The following is a 19117-nucleotide window of genomic DNA, read 5'->3' as shown; positions in this document are numbered from 1 at the left end:
GGGAAAGCTAAATATCAACTCTCTCTACTGCTGACCTACTTCAGCCTTAAAACAAACCTGAGTTAAACCATTCACAGAAATAAATATGGGAGTCACACATTTAAAATAGCATAAAGAACATCCAGCTTATCCCATTTGTTATACAGCTGCCATTTTACATCTCCAATCAAACTGTTTTTTGCTTTAACAATAAATCATGTGTGTCCTCATACACACAAACAGGAATGCCCGCTGTGTAACTGCTTAAGCACATCATCTTCTAATACTTTCTCAACACAACTCAAGTTTTTTTGCTACAACAAAGTCTTCTGCCTGCAGCTGTTCCACATGGCAGATTCCCTTTTTAGTAAATGGTGCTATTTCCCAGAACAGATGCAAAAAATCAAACTCTTAACGAGACTATACAATGCCATTTGATTTTAAGAACAAAATGTCATTTAACAGTCTGAGGCTCCATAATTCTGTATTCAAATGATGCTTTTAATTGCAAGGGGAATTCCATAACCCCACCGTTCTCAGGGTAAATTACTATTTTTCCCCCTGTAACTTGAGGACAAATCTAGTATATTAACAATGTATTTTTTCTCTATGAGCATGCTGCCACTAATATTTCAGAGTACAGTTCTAAGCTGCAGATAGAAAATCCCCGTAGCCTGCTCACTACAGCACTGGTTCTGATAAAGATAGTATGCTATTGAGCTAGATACAGAATTTGAAGGTCAAGTTAAATGGTTCATCTATGAACTGAACATCAGGAAAACCTGATTCTAAAAAAAATTGATCTAAAAGTGATTAGTGCTATACATATCAATATAGAAAAGTCATTTCCAACAAGCTGTCCACGTGCTCATGCTCCTTTAAGGAAAGCATTATAACCAATGTAATCACCTTTAAAAATTTAAGACGTGTCCTACTTTGCTATATCAATTCTTATTGCCATTTACACATCTTTACACTCTGGGTGCTTCATACTACACTCCATAATAACCAGGTATTTAATTCTCAGAGATTGTGCCAGTACTGGAAACATATACTAGGAAAGCAAATCTGCTCACACCAGAGCTAACAAATTCACAGAGGACACCTGTATTTTGCTATGGAAAAACAACACAAAAGAAAATGATGAAAAATGTCACTCCACTAGAGAGAACAAAAACTCAACATTCTGGCCTACATAAAGGGGAAAAGCCCAGAGTGAAAGCCTCTAGCTATTAGTCAGAATGCAGCATCAGAATCAGCAAAATTAACAACAGCAAATTAACAACAATTCAGCAAAGGCAAACAGTGGGGAAAAAAAAATCTTTCCAAGTCAAACAAGAATAAAACAGATTTTCTATGAAACGTACTCTTGCAGATGTAATAGCCTAATCCATAGAGTTTACTAGAACTGTACACAAAAACTACATAATGAATTTATCACAATAGTGAATTCTTATATTCATTTCATCCTGGTCATATAAATATATATATTGGTTTGTTCAATTTGACTTACCACTTAAAAACATTTAAATGATGTAATTAACTTGTTTATAGTTCATGACATTTACAAGAAGGAAAAACACACATTTGCTTTGAAGAAATGATACCTGTAAACTTTCATGATATAAGTTGAAAAGTCAGTTTCTCCATAATTAAATACAATTAAGCAAACATGGCACAATAAAACAAAACAAAAAGGGAGAATTACCACTGAAGCATATATAGCTGAACGGGAAAAATAGAACAATTTAAAAATAGATTATTAGAAATAGTTTTTATGTCTGTCAGCAGACATACATCAACCATTCATACCAGGCACAAAGGGTTTTGTGATTTTCTTCTTCTACCTGACCAACCTGCATAGGTCCAAAACTATTCAGTAAAGTTCCTGAGCATTTAAGACACTTGATATTATTTCTATCACACACACACACATACTGTATTTGGACTGCTAGCTTATAATTTCGGCATACATTTAAATACATGTGTTGTACGTCAACGTAACTTACAAGTAGAATAAAATATAAGAAATACAGGATTTCACCTTTGATCTCTTTTACTAAAATGATTGCTTGAATAGTTCTTAAAGATAATAAGAAAAAAAGCTTCAGAAATGTTCAAAAAACCCAACCTCCTGTAAAACAGTCCATTTTACCAACCACTAGCTCTAGGGAAACTGTATTTGGCAATCTGGTTTTCATTTCAGATATTCTTAAACATGCATTCAAGACTCTCATAGATATTAACATAAGTTCATCGTCGTAAAACTGCTCAACAGCTACCCATCAGATCATACAGCTATCACATTCCATTTTCTTTAAATAATATAACCTAAGAAACTCAAATTCTTAAAACTAAGAAGTGAACATTTCTTTCCATCTCTTAAAGGACATAGGTGCGCATACAGCAATTATTAAAGCTGTACTTTGAGTACCCAAAATAAAAAAATACTTCTGGTATTTGGAGGAACATAGGACTGTTCTATGTTAAAAAAAAAGCCAATACTTCATACTTGCTTACATCAACAGAACAGAGAACAGTACTTCTCATACCTATAAGAGTAATTATGCTCTTTCCATGACTTTTTTTTAGATCTATAAATGCTATACATTAGCAAAAAAAAAAAAAGCCAACAAAAAATCCACCACAATTATAAGGAAGGCAATCAAAAGCAAAATCTATTACTTGGTGTTTATGAAATCCTAAGAATAAATTCTTATTTTTTTCCAGTACTGTCTCCTCAGAACGTTATTATACATTTTATTTCTTTAAACTAATGACTTAGCAAATTACTTACCGGCAGTGTTTATGTGATCCTGTTAAGGTTTCAATCACAAAGCATTCTCCTTCATTGAGACAATATGCAAGATCCTTGTCTTTGCATGGCTTAAAGTGCTCAGATCGCTCAGTGGAATACGTTGTAGTATCTGTAGAGAAGACAAACAAAGCAAAGAAATGCCTTAAGGATAAATGTTTTTAAACTGAATGTTTCAGAACTTCATACAAGCAGTCTTCTTAACTTCTACTGATCAAGACAGTCTAAATGATGAACAAATAGCAACAGCACAGGGCAAGCTTCACTGTGATGGTAACATTCTTTGCAATAAAGCTCATTAAAAGACTCACTAAGAAATCTTACATTGAGAAAAACTGACAGAAAAAATAACTAGATAGAGGCAATATTGAGTACAATTTCCAACCACTTCTAATTGCCAAAGCATGACATTCTAAAAGTTAACATTACACGCTTTTTTCCTATCATCTCACATTTTTAACAAATGATTACTGTCAATGCTGTTGAAGAAATTAATACAGGTTCATCTTCCACTATTACATTTCTTTTTAAACCAGAAGGATAGCAAAGGCTTATTTTCATATTAATATAACTAAATACAGTTTTAAATTAAAAAAAGATTGTTCTTGACAAAAAAAAACTCTCCCTCAAAAACTCACACACAAAAAAAAAACATGCAATGAAAGAAAAATAAAGGTAAAAACAATGTTCTTTCGATACATCAAGCACAAAAATTGTCCTAGAATCTAACAAAAGCAAGGCACCAGAGAAATTCATTTTGGGTATATCTTCTGTAGGTAACTCTTCCTTGCAAATTAACCATACAGTCATTCTTAAGGAAGTCATTTTAAGGAAGATAGTACTAAAGGGTTTCCTTGTCATCCATCCTAAGCGGAAGAAGATAAGTAAAATACTTTTGAGAAAAGAAATAATAATCTACACAGTAGTCCCAGAGAAAAAGTATTTTAGTTCAAAGTTCTTAGGAGGGGAAAAAAAAAAGAAATAAACATTAATATTCTCCCTTCAAATAATTACACAGATTGAGAATGAGAGGTCCTGCTATACTTCCTGCTACTTTGGTGAAAATGATAATCGTCAACATATTTTAGAAATGCAGAGTAATAGAACTTATGAAGAAGGTACAGGTTATAAAAAGCTACTCTTAATTGCTGCAAACAAGCCCTGTAGTGAAACGTATCAAATTGAATTTTGGAAACAATAAGAGATGCATGTAAATGCAAACAGTGACAAGCATGCCTTCTGACATTGCAAGAATGATCAGGTTTTATATACTAACAATACCTTCAGGTAGAAACAAATGGACAATAATCTTTTCAGTTTAATTTCATGCACGAACATTAGCATTATCACTTTAAAATTCCATAATAAATTTATACACACAAGCCCACAATAATCATCTGATATATTTCTACTCCTTTTAAATAAGGAAAACTGAGGATAATATTAGCAAGCACTTGTGTTAATTATGCTGATTATCAAAAGTAACTAGAAGTGTTTGATGAGCAGCATCTCAGCTCCGTATACTTTAGAGAACAGATTACTTATGTTTGGCAGCCTGCTCTGAAAAATCTATCCATGCAGATATCCTTATGACGGTGGTCACATTAGATGGACCAAAGCAATTTAAGACATCCCTACAGACCAGTAGGAAAAGTAAGGAGGCATGCAGTACCCCCACAGCACATCTCTGCAGCAGCGACATACCCAGTTCTCAAAGCACAGCAGTATAGTAGTAGGAAGATCCTTTTCCACTCAAAGTTGCCTTACCAAGGTCAGCATTTTAAGTTTTAGATTAAACAAATTATTTGGAGGCTTGGTACTGTTTTATTCTATTAATTTCTCTATGCAGTATTACTCAAGATTAAATCAAGTACCCAGCAGAACCTGGTGCCAATTCAGCAGTGTCAGAGCACATCTAAGGCCATTCCCATGCCACTTTGCATGGAAAGATGCGTTCATGGACATATGGCTTCATTATTTTATTATTTTGTCTCATAATTATTTGTGCAAGTCTAACCAGGCAGATGCGCTTGGAACCAGACACATACACACCTCCAGTCATTGCCCCAGACAGACTGCTTGCCCTTGAGAGCAGTCAAAGCTTTCTCAAAAGCTGTGCTGCTAATTCTTTTAAAGAAATCAAGGAATTACAACCACTTTCCTATTGCAAGGTGCAAAAAAAGAAAAATGTAACTTGTAAGACTTATAATAGTCAATGATGTTTTTGCTTCCATTTCACAGCTCTCTAAAGGTTAACATAAGGACAAATCTTTTCTCCCACTAATACCCAGGGGCACAGACAAAGTTATAACTATTCAAAAAAAAAAAAACAACAAAAAGAGTTTTATCAATTTTCTTCTAGACATATTCTCAGACTTGGAATCTAAGTCTTCCGAAAGCTTAAAAGTCTACTGCTGCTATTATTTCATGTTGTATTTGTAATGCAACTTTTTTGTAACATATCTATGTGGCCTCATTAATACTGAAAAAAGAAGCCTAAAAAAGTTGCTCTAAACAAACATATAGAAGGAAGAGAGCAATTGTAACACTGTACAGATTACCTAGTCTTCTCAAATCCTTTCCTAATGAATTTTAGTGTACTTTGCTTCTTTTGTTTGACTACTGAACTGACATTCCAGTGGCCCTGTCTTTTAGAAGCCTCTTAAGTATCCACTATTTTTACTGTCAAGTCAGAATATCTTTCAAGGATTCTCTTTTAATCAGCTGTAAAACCTAAGCATTCATGAAATTATTTCATCTTCATTTATTCATAGTCTTTGCACATGGCTGCCAGACTCAAACATTTACAGGTAACAAAAGAGAGCCTCTGTTAAGCATTCAGATGTCCTCAAATTTATTACATAAATACCAAAAATCTATAATTCCCTAAGGTCTTTCTTCCCCTCTCCAACCTTTTCTTATTTTTCTTTTTTTTTTTTAAATTGCTAAGTGTCCAGGTGTCTCATGCAAAAGCAGCAGGGGACATTGATTTCTGCCGGAATCTTCCTAGCTGAAAGGGAATAAAGAATGGCTAGATACTTTTGCTCTATTTTTACTGTCTCATTTTATCTACAAAGCTTTATGTGTAACTGTCCTACTCTAGATCTGGATATACTGCTTCCATGTCTCTGATAGCACAATGAAATGAACAAGATTTCAGGTTTCAAAGGAAGGCTTGAAGATCCCATGAGTGGCTGAAAAAGACAAGTCATTTGGATGTGCTAAGATAATGTCATTAGAAAGTTTTCAGATACTATTATATTTTATTATCTTAAGATGTGCTAGCAACTTTGTATTTCTTATGTTCTCTCATTAATTTATTTCACCATGTTTATATCAGCACAGGATGACTCATTAAAGCAAATCTATTGAATGCTCTACAAGGCATAATTAGATACTATAAATACCAACTCCCCCATTCAAGGCTACTAGAGTCATTGTTTCTAGTACTGTGCTCTGGTATTAATAAACCTGTAATTAAAGAGAACAAAAGCAGGAAAAGAGAGAGCATGAAACTTAAAATACACTGGAAAACAGTAACGTACATGGCAGCTATTTCTAGGCAGTCTGCAGTAGGAGCAAGCATTCCCACTCATCACATTGAGCTTGCCATATTCTGGATTTAGAAACAGATATTACTAGATACATCTCCAACAACAAATAATTTTTGTCACTATTTTAAAAAGGATACCTTTACAGCACAGACCTCCTTGTAAATAGCTTTTCCAGATATGCAGCTGTAGCTGCCATACAAGTGACAAAAAATAAACAATAAATAAAAAATTACTAGGAAAATAAATGAGAAGATACTGCTTAGCCAATCTGAAGATAACAGTGGACAGACATGCAAGTCTTACAGGTTCACAGTAACATTCACTTACATAGGCATGGCAACAACTTAATGCACTAGAAGGTAGTATTTAAGACCAAACACGGGTCCCATGCTAGAGGTTACACAGTGGAAGACTACTTAGAAAATACTTAGTTTTGACTTAATATTGTGCCTCACCAGCCACATAAATTATGCATCAACTAATTCAGCAAATTCTTTTATCTGTAATTGATAATTTCTATGAACTGTTGACTAACTAAAAAAAAGAGAGGTGCTTATTTTAAATCACTGATCACATTTTTAAATGCACTACAGAAAAGGAACCCAAAAAATTAGATTTCTTCCTACCACGCAACTCCAGTTACAAAACAAAACCTATTAAAAAAATAAGTCCTCCTGACAAAACGTTTATACTATGAAAGTAGTCTATGAAGTACTGAAAATTAATGAAATTCAAGTCTCCTTATCTATTATGTTGGCCCACCACATCAGAGATAGGTATTGATGGTACAGCAGTAGAGGTTAAACTGTCATCAAAATAAAGAATCATAGAATGCTCAGAATAAGAAGGGATCTTTAAAGATCAACTAGCCCAACTCCCCTACAATGAACAGGGACACCTGCAGCTAGAACAGGTAGCTCAGTGCACAAGGCAGCCTGACTTGGAATGTCTCCACAGGTGGGGCTTCCATCACACCTCTGGGCACACTCTGTTACATTCTATTGCCAAGCAACTGATAGTAGCAGAGGGCTCCTCTGACAGAACAGCAGCTGACATGTAAGTACATGTGAAGCAAAAGCCTGACACTGAAGTCATCCACAGGGAAAAAAAGTATGACAATCCATAACTAATGGTAGTGACTATCTGAAAATACTTTGAAAACTCAAAGGATAAGGACATAAAGCATAACTTCAGAAGTGGCCATGTAACGTGTTCTATCAGAATTTAAACACTGAATCCTGAATAGCGAAAAAATTGCAGTGTGTACCTGCAGAACAGCACATCACTCATGCATTCTCCTGTACTGCTCGAACTGAAATTAGTGAAAGCTGTACAAATTTGAGATAGAGCTGGAAAGAGCCCATAGGGCACAAAAGGGTTTTTCCTAAGTTCAGCGTATAAGCAATGCAGCAACAGAGTTCACTAAAACTCTAAAAGACTTTAGCATTCAATGTGAAGAGATATTTTCTAAATTGAGTCATGACAGCTATTATAGAAGCTCTAGGTGCAGAGTGTTTTGACAATCATCTGTGTATTCAGGTGGCCTTCTTCTGTAGAGCTTCTCATTAATTGATCAGAATTAAATTCACAGAAGAATGCAGTGAAGACTCAGGGTAGCCAAAACTGTGCCTACAATTCCCCTCCATTGCTGTTCTCTACTTTCACCCCAGCTGCCCTCAAACTTGCCCAGCTGTACTGGCATCACCAGAGAAAACAGAAGTGCTGGAGCCTGAACAGCAACACTGAACCAAAAAGGGACGTGGATTTGGCTTGCCATGGATGCAAAAACAGCTCTAAATAGAGCATATGACATACAGTAGAATTCAATGACTTTCAGGCCAGCATGAAAGCAATAGAGCAAACAAAAAAACACCCTTCCTAGGATGCAAAGTGTAGTTGATGCATTGATGCAATCAAAACTACAAACACAAAAATAAAGCAAACAACAGTTTCACATAGACCAAAAGATGCTAGAAGAAAGCAAGCATTACTTTAGATCTGTGCTCTGAAATGAGAAAAATTAAGAAATAAAGCATTCTGTATCAAGTCTACAAGAAAAGTACATCAGGCTGCTTGTGATGAAATATTTTAGCCTTAGTTTAGGTACTGAAGAGAATGTTAGTTTGTAGTTAAGCTTAATCATTAATTACCAAGAACTGTACCAAAAATGAAAAGAAATAAGTTGCCTTAAATCAAAATCATTTTCCCTTATTTTTCATCCTCAGCTTCAAGTGATCTCAAGAGAATTCAAATCTCATTGCTTAGGGAGGACTGCTACTTTTAACTGGATTCAGTTAGAGTTCTTCATAAATAATTGAAGTCCTTCATAACTTTGTACTTTCAAATTTGGTATACTGAAATGGAAATTTTAAAAGGAAATATAAGAGAAGTGCAGTGATCTAAATAACTCAGTGAAGCTTAAAAGTGGGGTTGCAATCATTATTACACACAGCAAAAAGGAGAAAATATGTATTAGTGCCCTAATTGTTTCTGTTTCTTACATCACAAGCATCTGCTCTCACCCTAGGCTGGTGAAGGATCAAAGGAGAGACATGACAGAGACCTGAGATCTACGTCTGTGCTGTTACATATGGATAGTTCCACCTGCCCCCACCTGTACTGCAGCTCAGAGGCCACAGTGCTGGGAAGAGATGCAGCCAGTACCTGCAGCCCACAGACTCACAGACTTCATTTTTTATTTTTCAAGCCAGCACAGACTTTCTTGCACTCCTTCTCCAGGAAGAAGCATGACGATGCTCCAGATAGCCTCAGGGAGAATCAAGATGTCTGCACAACTTCAGAGCAAGTTAAGAGAGGCAGCAGACGGCTACCTCCACACCTTTTACTCTTCCTCCACCTTTATTTTTGAGCCTGGAATAACTCAGAGTGGGAAAAAAAGCCCAGAATGAACAAAACCAAACCCATTTTCTTGATTTATATCCTTTATTCATAAGGGCCACCAAAACAGCACTAACCCTTCAGCAGCTGATGCTACAGAGTCCAGTCACTACCCCAGATCAAAGTAGACTCCAAGGCTATGTAGTTTTCACAGAAGTAAGAGACTTAGAAAATTATCTGGGCAATGTTCAGACACCAGTATAATAAACTGTCATGGAATATTAAGTGTACTCAACCCATAATGAAAGCTTAATTATTCTTCTCTTCCAGTTGAAATAACTGAGATTTTTCCCTTTCCCAGCACACCCAACAAACCCTCTCCCCAGCACAGGGTTGAAGACAGCAGAGAGATAAAGGATTTTCTGTGGGACTTGTGAGGAGGTGGGAGCCTCAGTGAAGGTAGGAGGGAGTACAAGCAGGAAGGAGAGGCTCTATTCCTAACACTATTCTTGAGCTTTTACACAACTCTGAAGTTCCGGTGCCCCTTCCTAACTGTTTCACTTCATAGAGGTCTTCAACACTGCTAACTGCTGACACTAGCAGAAAGCTCCCAAACACCAAAGCAGTCCCAGCAACCAGAGCTTACCTCACCTGACCTTTACTAGCCATTGCACACTGCCAACCTGCATTTGCTTTGCTGCCCTGTCTTCAAATGAAGTTACTTTTCTCCATAGTTGAGAAACCTCAAATAGGTTCTAAAAACAAACAAACAAGAACACTCAACTGCCACCTTTTACCTTGTCAAAACCAACATTTTACAACAACGAAAAAGATGTAAAAACGATTTCTCAGCAAACCGAACCTTCAAGTTGTTCTAAAAATTGATAAATAATTTAAATCTGAAGATATTATGTAGCCAGACTCCCTGCTCAAAGAAGGGCTAGTTTTGATTTTAAGAGCAGGTATTCTACTGCACTGCTCCATCACTCTCACTGGGACTTCTTTTGTCCCCTTATGACTGGCTGATAATAGATAAGACAATATCCTCAAAATGATTAAGAAAACCCAAACCAAATGCTACACAATTGAAATAGTTACACTGATGCATGAAACATTTTCTCAGTAGAAATGAAAAGTGGTTTTTAGATTTTAATCTACGAATGGCAACTGTTTTTTCTTAATGATTAATTTTTTAATATGGTAATTGACCTCAAAAGACCTTTCCAAAATGTGTTAAAAATGAGATACAACGTTTAAGTCTGGCCATACACCCAAACCATTGCTCAGAAGAGCAAAGGGGACTTCACTGCTAAGTACAAAAGGATGCAATACTCTCATAGGCAATGGGCATAGTACAAATTCTGCTTTCAACATTTCCTAACCTAACAATGATGAATACTTGAACAGGTATTCCATGACAGAAATGACTTCTCTTTCAACTATTCAGGCCTCTCAAATGCTTTTTATCCTTACTCAGCAATCATGTCACAGATAGCAGCTGAGCAGGCCACACTCTCATGAAGTAATGGCCAACTGCAATTAGGTAGCATTCCACAGTGACACAGCAAACATCATCCATACTAAAGCAAACTTCCTTTTATTTTGGAAAAAATCTGCAGTAACTAGCATTTGTAAGTCTTCATATACTCATATATCATAGAACCAAGAAAGTTCTTCCGGAAATAAAGCATTGCATGATTTTCTAGTTCATTTCAATCATTTGCAATTTCCATAAAGTTGCACAGGAATTACCCAGTAATATGTACTAGATACCTTATGAATTATTTCTAGAAAACGATAAAGTACTGTAGGCTAAAAAAAGATATATAAAAGGAAATAAAAGAATTTTACTAGTTACGTAGGAAAAAATAAAAACAACTTTGCAACGTGAAAATATTCATTATCAAGAAGCTATTAGTACTCTGACTTTCTCCATGGAGCTCAAGTAGGTCAAATAATGCACTGAATAGAAGTGAAGAAATGCAATTTTAACTCTAACCTTCTCTATTATTCCTAGGTAGACAACCTGAAAATTATTCACTACTGCATTTATCATTCTGACATTTTTGTGGTCCAGAGATGCAAAGTCAGGCTATGAAATATTGACATTATTCCCAGAAGTTCCTTTCATAAAGAAATCCACGTCTTCATTTTATATATTACATATCTAATCTTATTTTCTCTTTATTCTTTTAATTTAGGTTTCTAGGACAGAAAGGGGACAGGCTTGAGAAGGTAAAGTGTCTTTGTCTTTGCAGGAGTTCCTGGCATGTTAGTGTGTACAGTAGATCTCGCAAAATTTCTCCGGCAAGCATAACATATTTCTGCCTGGCAGCGACATGGTACTGAGGGAAGCGCACGTGCTGTGAATCCTCTTGACCTTTCTTCCACCACACAACAATAAACTGCTCAGCTGTACAGCACAGCACTTTTCTGAGCAAATAACACGGAAAGGTAAATTACCTTCAACCTTGCAATGTAATTCCACAGCATTTTAATATAGCAGAGTGCAAGGGAACTGTGATAACAGACATACAGTGAGCTTCTCAAGTAGGTAACCATACCTTCCCAAACTGGCAGTAAAGTAATCTGGTTAGGACTGTGTTCAGTTAGAAATATTAGGGGCGCCGTACGTAGTGACACAACACCTATACAATTATTTCATCTTGTTTTAACAAAAAAATATTCTATTTCTGTGATTCAAACCGAAGTCACTGCCTAATATCTGAGACAGTCTCTTTATGCTAAGCTCTGCAATGTATTATGTTAGTTCAAAAGGAGCTTAAAAAAGCAGAAATTTTGTGACTTGTGTTCTTATAATCAGAATAGAGAGTATTAGCAGAATAAACTAATATACCTATATATAATATAGGTACATATAGATAGATATCTATATCCAAATATCTGCCTTGCTAAATAGGAACAAAGGAGTGAAGGTAGGTGACATGAATTCAACAACAATAAAGCAAGAGGTTTCTGTAGAGACGAGGCCCTTGTAGGCCCATAGCTACCAATACAAGTGGTAGACAACAGGGTAAACTACAAATTAAACTCAGTCAAGACCTACTGCTTTCCCCCTCTGTTTTCACAAGCCAGAGTACTCTATATAAAGTAACATTTGAAAGTGTGCTCTATACACCCAATCTGCTCTACAGATCTAATTTTATAGGCTGTCAGCACACTCATCCTGAGAAAAGCAACATAAGTCTCATATCTAATAGATTCAGTACCTGAGGAGCAAGCTTCAAAAGACGCAATTCACGGAAACACAAAATCACTAGTTGAAACCAATATATTAAAATTGTGGATTTTAATGTTACGTTATGAGTTAATATTACGTTCCTCCTTGAATGCAGGTGGTTTACAGCAAGGCTGACAGGCAGGCAACAGAAACAAACACAGCTTCTTCATATAGAGCAACTGAGAGGATAAAGTACCTGAAACTCAACTAATGCAAGAACTACTTGCCTACCACACTTAACAACCCCTACAGTGGCTATCTCCTGCCACAATTAAAAAGAAACTTGATCTAATTGTTAAGCAGTGATAGCAAGCTAATAAACCATCACTACAACTCTCCTCTGCATCTTTCACACTGTCAGCTCCTTTGAAGATCTCTGCACCAGAAGCAAATGAAGCACTGAAACATTAGAAAGAGCCTGCACGTATTCAGTGACTTAAAGAATATATAGTAGCATGCTAGCATCTTTTTTTTCTTTTCTCTTTTCACTGTGTAAAACAAACGTTCTTCAGGATGAGTTTCTAACCGTATAAATACCAATGCTACAGAAACCCCAATCTATAATGCAAATAGCAAGATAGAAGAAATTGACCTTACTTTCACATAAAAGGGTAAAATGAGGATTAACACAACAGATTTGCATGCTGCAAATACTTACCATTTGATCTCATACTTTGTGAAATGCATCAGTTTCTCCTATCTCACACTAGGAAAGAACAGGAATGAAATTTATAACAGCTTCTCCTCTCCCTCTAAGAAATATTCAAATCCAGCCTCATCCTTCAGTCTTCTCCACTGTCTAACTAGTTTAGATGATACAAACTACACACCACTGTAGCAACTTTCTATCAATAAAAGCATCTTGGCAAGAAAATAACCTTGAAGTAGAAAATATCTTCAGTTTTCTCACAATGAAGAATCAATTAAATGCTAATCCAAGCATTTATCCTTGTTTCCTCATAGCGAGCATGGAATTTAACGCTGAAGTTGCATCTCTGTTTCACTACTTGTCTTAATTCAGTATACAGTTGAAACAGAAATGCTGTCTCCTACCTTGGGCAATATCACATGCATTTTGTGTCTCACTGTACCAGTCTCATGGTTGCAAAGCAGTCAGCTTGCCAGCACTAAACAAAACAGCTTGAAGTTCAACATATCAGCACTGTTGGTGTCTGATATAGCTAAAGTAAGGGGGAGGAGAGTAGCTGCAAGATGGTACTGACAACTTCATTTCTACTCCTCTGCAAATTAAATGTAGGCTGGGGCACAGGAACGGAACGTAATGAGACAAAGTAGGACTGCAGGCACTGGTTGACTAAATATATTAGTGCAGTAAAGAAAAAGCCAATTGAACTACAACTTTAAGTTACAGCCTGTAGCATTAATAATGCCCCCAGAATCACAAGTTTATAACAACACATGTCCAGTTTTGTAAATGCAACACTTAATACCTCCATTGGCAACCTGACATCATTTTATGATCTCTCAATCAGAAAACTCATCATATTCACTGCTCTAGTGCTATGAAATTTGAGAGAAATATACAGAAGCAACAGCTGTGATCAGTGGAATATGAGCCTGCACTATAAGCAATTAACAGATAACTGAGTAATAAAAGGTAACAAAAAATACATCATCCTCTTTTGATGCATCTAATTCTTATTTAGTGCTAAAATACATAGAACAAACATAGCCACTACGGAATAACTGCTCACACTTACATCACTTGTACATCCTTCAACCTGTTAACCAGAAAAATAAACACAATATTTCACAGCCAACCATTGTGTTGAGCTATTTTAATGACATTTCATAACTAGTAGGAGATTTATCGTCTGTTCTGAAGCTGCCCAGTAGGCAGCTAACATAGCGTTACTGCAGCTGTCTCAGAATTTGTCACGTTACAAAGCTGACTCAGATAACAATTTTGTGCCAGAACATTTTTGGCGGCAGTAGCAATAATCCCAGTAATATCCCGTCTGGAGAGCACAACTGTTACTCTTGGAAGTGAGGAAAAGGACAACAAAAAGATAAATCAGCTGATAAAAGAAGCTGGCTTCAAAATACTGCAGTAATCTTTGTCAGAAGTTCAAAGGAGATGAACCCGAATGCTAATCAACTCCTCCAGCAGCATCACATTTCTAGTTTGTGGCAATAAGTCCAGACGCTAACACTCGCAGTGCACAGTATTTCTCTCCCTTCTTTTCTACCCGTGTTGCTTTCTAAGCAATTCTCACATAATGTTGCTCAGGTCACAGGGGAGCATGAGAATATCCAATATAGACACTTAAATATTTGAGGTTTTAAATATCAGGGTTTATATGTTCAGACAGTGGTCCTTCACAGCTATTTATCACATAGCCCGGACACTCTCAATTTTAGTGCACACCTGGGCAAAGAAAGATAAACGTCCACCCTGATGAAGATAAATTTGCTTTTCAGCTATTCCCAAAGAAACATGAACAAGACTTCCTCTACAGGCCATCTGTGCAACTGCTCACCTAAGTAAATCTTCACAAGGCAAAGATGGGCTTATTTGCACTAGTCCTGACCAAGGATAACAGAAATGAGTGTGGAATTAGAAGCATGGGTAAAGAAAGAGAAAAAAAGTCACATGACAAAGCATGATTTCCAAACATTTATATTACTTAAAAAAGCAAGTTTGAAAAGCAACATAAAATCAGATGGATAAAGAAGGATGGAGGAGAAGAGAAATCTAACAAAAAAATGCAGAATGCCCAAAGAAAGCACGTCCATGCAAGCAAGCATGTTAAGTCTACTCAGGAAATAATGTAATTAAAAAAATAAAATGAAAATCTTTTTAAATATTTTACATAGTAAAAAGATGAAATTTGGATTGCCTCAAGAATCCAGAAGTATGAATCAGAAAATGTTATTTCATTTAGTGTTGAAATAACCAGTACATACTTAAGAATCCAATATTTATATACAAATCTTTTTATATCAACATACAATACGATTTCATAAGTAGAAGCTTACACTTAAACTCCAGCAAGCATACCACCACTCTTTATTACAGTTAGAAACAAAACCAACCCGATTAACGTTATTAACATTATTTGTTAAATGTTGCAATATATACACACACACTCATATATACAAAAAAATACCCAAACAGTTATGTTGAAAGTACTCATTCCAACTGAAATTGCAAGTCATTTTAATTCTAATCTGTATTTATTTGTTATAGGAGTGCCTCTTGCATTTTTTATATTGCATCAGTGTTCACTTTCTGATATCAGTGAAATTAGATAATGTACTCAGAAACAGCAGATGACATGCAATAGTTTGGATCTAATTAAAACCTGAGCCAAAAATACTAAGGAATTCTGGGAGATAAGGAAACCAAAGCATGCAATCCAAATTTCTCTGAAATGATAGCAAATGATTTTTTTTTTTTTTTTTTTTTGCTTCAATTGCCTGTTGTATGGAAATAGTCATCTTTTGGTTAGGAAAAGGCTAAATTAGTACCAAAGCTGTTCAAACAGATCACAGGCCACCCTCCTCCTGAAACAGCCAATGGCATGTACAACATGCACATATATCCAGATCTAGAGACGGATGCAATCAATTTCTTCCTTCCAAGCTCATCTAATTTTTGATTTTTTGCTGCATTAGTCTTTTTTTGCTGCAACAGTCTCTGTAAGGTGCTGAAAGCTAGACTAAATTGGAACAAGCCAGAATAGTCTTCAGATTATCCAGTTAGCATTAGCAACCCAGCAGGCATCTGGCAACTAACAATACCTAACTATTAATACAAAGAACAACTGAAATGGTGAAAATACTGTTTTACTTCCCTTTTGGCAGTTTGCATCTTTCCATTTGCCAGCTACTCTATTTTCTTTCTTTTTCTATTTCCTCTGACTGGTTATGTTTCGTTGTTGTTCATGTTGGTTCATGCATTTTCTTTTGCTATTGCCTACAATGCCCAGACTATATTCCCTGCTAGTTTTCTTCCTACTAGATGACTAGGACTTCCAGACAAAGTGATTGCATGGAGTCTTTGTTACCCAATCTGTACATTCACTACAAGTAGAATCTGTGCAAGGTGCAAGCTTGAGGGTACAGCAAGACACAGCACATGGTGTCTGCAAGTAACGTAGCTCCAGATGAGTTGTGGGAAATCTGCATCAAACACTAAAGAAGCAAAAGGAGCAATATGCCCTGCCACACCCTTTATTGACTAGGGTAGCAAACTAATCTGTGTGTATGCATAAGATACACTAATGGAGATCTCTGCACAGTTTCGTGATGTATCTGAGGCAAAGGTGGAAGAAAGAGGCTTCAAAGTACCACAAACTGAACTGCACCAAAACTGAACATTATTGCATACAGAAGGCACCAGAAGACAACAGAGAAGAAAATTTGGATTTTCAGACATTATTCAGAGCTAAAGTCTCTATAGGCAACAGTAAAGCCCACAGTCGTCTTCTCAATCATATTTACATCTTCTTAGATTAATATATTTGATTATTGTCAATAATTGGGACACTAAAAATTTAAATCTTCATAGTCATAATTTACTTAACATAGCCCATTAGTGTTGCTAACGATAATTCCAGTGATATTACATAACAAGCAAGTGATGCTGTATTTCTCCACTCACAATTGCACAGACTAAGGCTACACTTCTGAGGAGCCCTGCTTCCAGTAGTGCTTTTCAGCTCAGAATCTACAGTGTCCTTCTGCATTCAACAACACAATACTGCGTGTTCTGCAGATTTCTCTAGGCTCACACTTCATCATGGCATTATCAAGATTTCTGCGAACAATTAGGCAAGCAGCTGAAATCTCATACATTGATGGAATTTTGGCTGCACTTCAGCCTTCCAACAGCTGCAGCCATACTCCCAGTATTTAAAGAAAATTTGAACTTCAGTCTTGCAAAGATTCGCTTCTGTGTGCAAGTTTTTCCTGCCCTATTTTAGGAGTCAGAAAGGACTCATCATATCTCTTGCTCTCAGGGTGAAGCTTAATTTTTAATGAATTGTAATTAGGAACTGAAGCACCACTCTCTGTCCACCCCCATATTGCTTACAACTCCAGCAAGTCTCATTTTCACTGTTCCCTTCTCCTCTCCTTCAGCACTGCAGAGATATTGTACAGGCAGGGCCCTCCCATCTCTTCACAGAATTAGATTGATGAATAAACCAGGGACAAATCAGGAAGCTATTCAGATTATGGCATTATTTCAAAAGCTGTTTACTTCAGACGTTCCTTGAAGTGAGAGCAGAAATCTGAAGAGAAGTATTTTTTTAACCAATTTTCTTATCTGGGACACATTCTAAAGAGAGAGAGCTTAAAAGAGTTGAGACTTCAGCATTCTAGACTACACTAAAAATCAAAAGACAGCAAAATCCAGGACAGAATCTGCCCTAAAAGAGCAGCTGAAATTCTCACCCTCTGTACACGGGTGTTGGCAATAGTACCATGTGAAAAACTTGATATTATTTGTCAAGTTCCAGGGATATGGGAAAGTACTTCAAAAAAACCTGATGTCATCACTGACTCCTAAGTTTTCTCTCTCTAGATTTAAAAGAAGATAAAAAAAAAAAGCACTCAACAACAAGAAATCCATAGACACAGAGTACCTTGCATAGGTTCACAACACATACAGGACTGCTCAAGTAAATCCTACCCCATTGCCATCTCAGTCCTTTTGTCTCTGGCTTTTATTAAAGGACCAATAATTGAAAAATTTAGCCAGCAATCATTTCAAACATCTAAGCTTTTAGTACCATATGCATATTTATGACATAGCAATGAGTTAAAAAAATAACTTTCTTATTTATTTGCTATAGACAAGCAACTACTTGCTTCCAGGCTGCCTTCAAACTGAACATTATGTTCAAATTGAATATCAGTGTTGCCCAGGAGTTCCATTGGAACAGAGCATATACTAGAGGTTTGCAGAAATGCAAAAATTTAGACTACTGCATGCTCTATACTTGATTATTTATAGAGACAAGTGCCATCAGTAGGAACGTCTGACCATTATCAAGCACAGATCCTGCAAATAACTAGACTTATAACTTGTTCATCTCATCACTTGTTTTTTAAGCAAATTTCAGTTCCCCACATGTATGGATGCATACTTCCACATATACACACTCTGACTTGCTTATGAACACAGAAGTTGTGTAGGATCAGATTTACAGGTTGGATTCCCAGTAAACAATTTTGGCATATCTTTTAATTCTCATATGTGGAAAGGAGAATGTAAGAAAGACTAAAAAATTAATCTGTCGTACAGCTGGTGTTTATTTACTGTAACATACAACCCTCCCTAGTGTTTCAGTAAGGAAGCATCAAATGGACAAACAAAATTGGGCATGTACATTTTTAGTATAAACTTAGCCAGACTCAAAATTTCCTCCTCTGATGGGAGAAAGTACATACTTAGCTAGAGTACAACAGCATGTATTAGCTTTGGGTACCTCTAGCAATGTAAGTATTGCATGACCAGAAGTTCACTTAAATACACAATTGAAAAAAAAATAGTAAAAAGTGTCTTCATTATTTTCAATCATAGCAAACATGGTATGCCAAAGGCTTCACAACAGTGTTAATGATCTTTGCAATATTAGAAACATTTAGAATTCCACCTTTGCAATATCAGAAACATTTAGAAATCCACAATTTGTGATAACCAGTTAGACAGAATATTCC

The 19117-nt window shown here is 36.1% G+C and overlaps 1 protein-coding gene across 1 annotated transcript in view; it reads right to left on the bottom strand.

Moving 5' to 3' along the window:
* Positions 1-19117, bottom strand: part of NRG3 (neuregulin 3) — a 346526-nt gene that overhangs the window by 199501 nt on the left and 127908 nt on the right. Inside the window, exon 2 of the mRNA XM_065746454.1 lies at positions 2777-2906. Within this exon, the coding sequence (XP_065602526.1) occupies positions 2777-2906 (130 nt within the window). The remainder of the gene's footprint in view (positions 1-2776; positions 2907-19117) is intronic.

Source organism: Cyrtonyx montezumae, unplaced genomic scaffold, assembly GCF_038088225.1.
Source record: "Cyrtonyx montezumae isolate F1298 unplaced genomic scaffold, pur_monq_1.0 scaffold_4, whole genome shotgun sequence".
Classification (NCBI taxonomy): domain Eukaryota; kingdom Metazoa; phylum Chordata; class Aves; order Galliformes; family Odontophoridae; genus Cyrtonyx; species Cyrtonyx montezumae.
The sequence above is the reverse complement of the archived record's forward strand: the minus strand, read 5'-3'. Positions and strand labels throughout refer to the sequence as shown.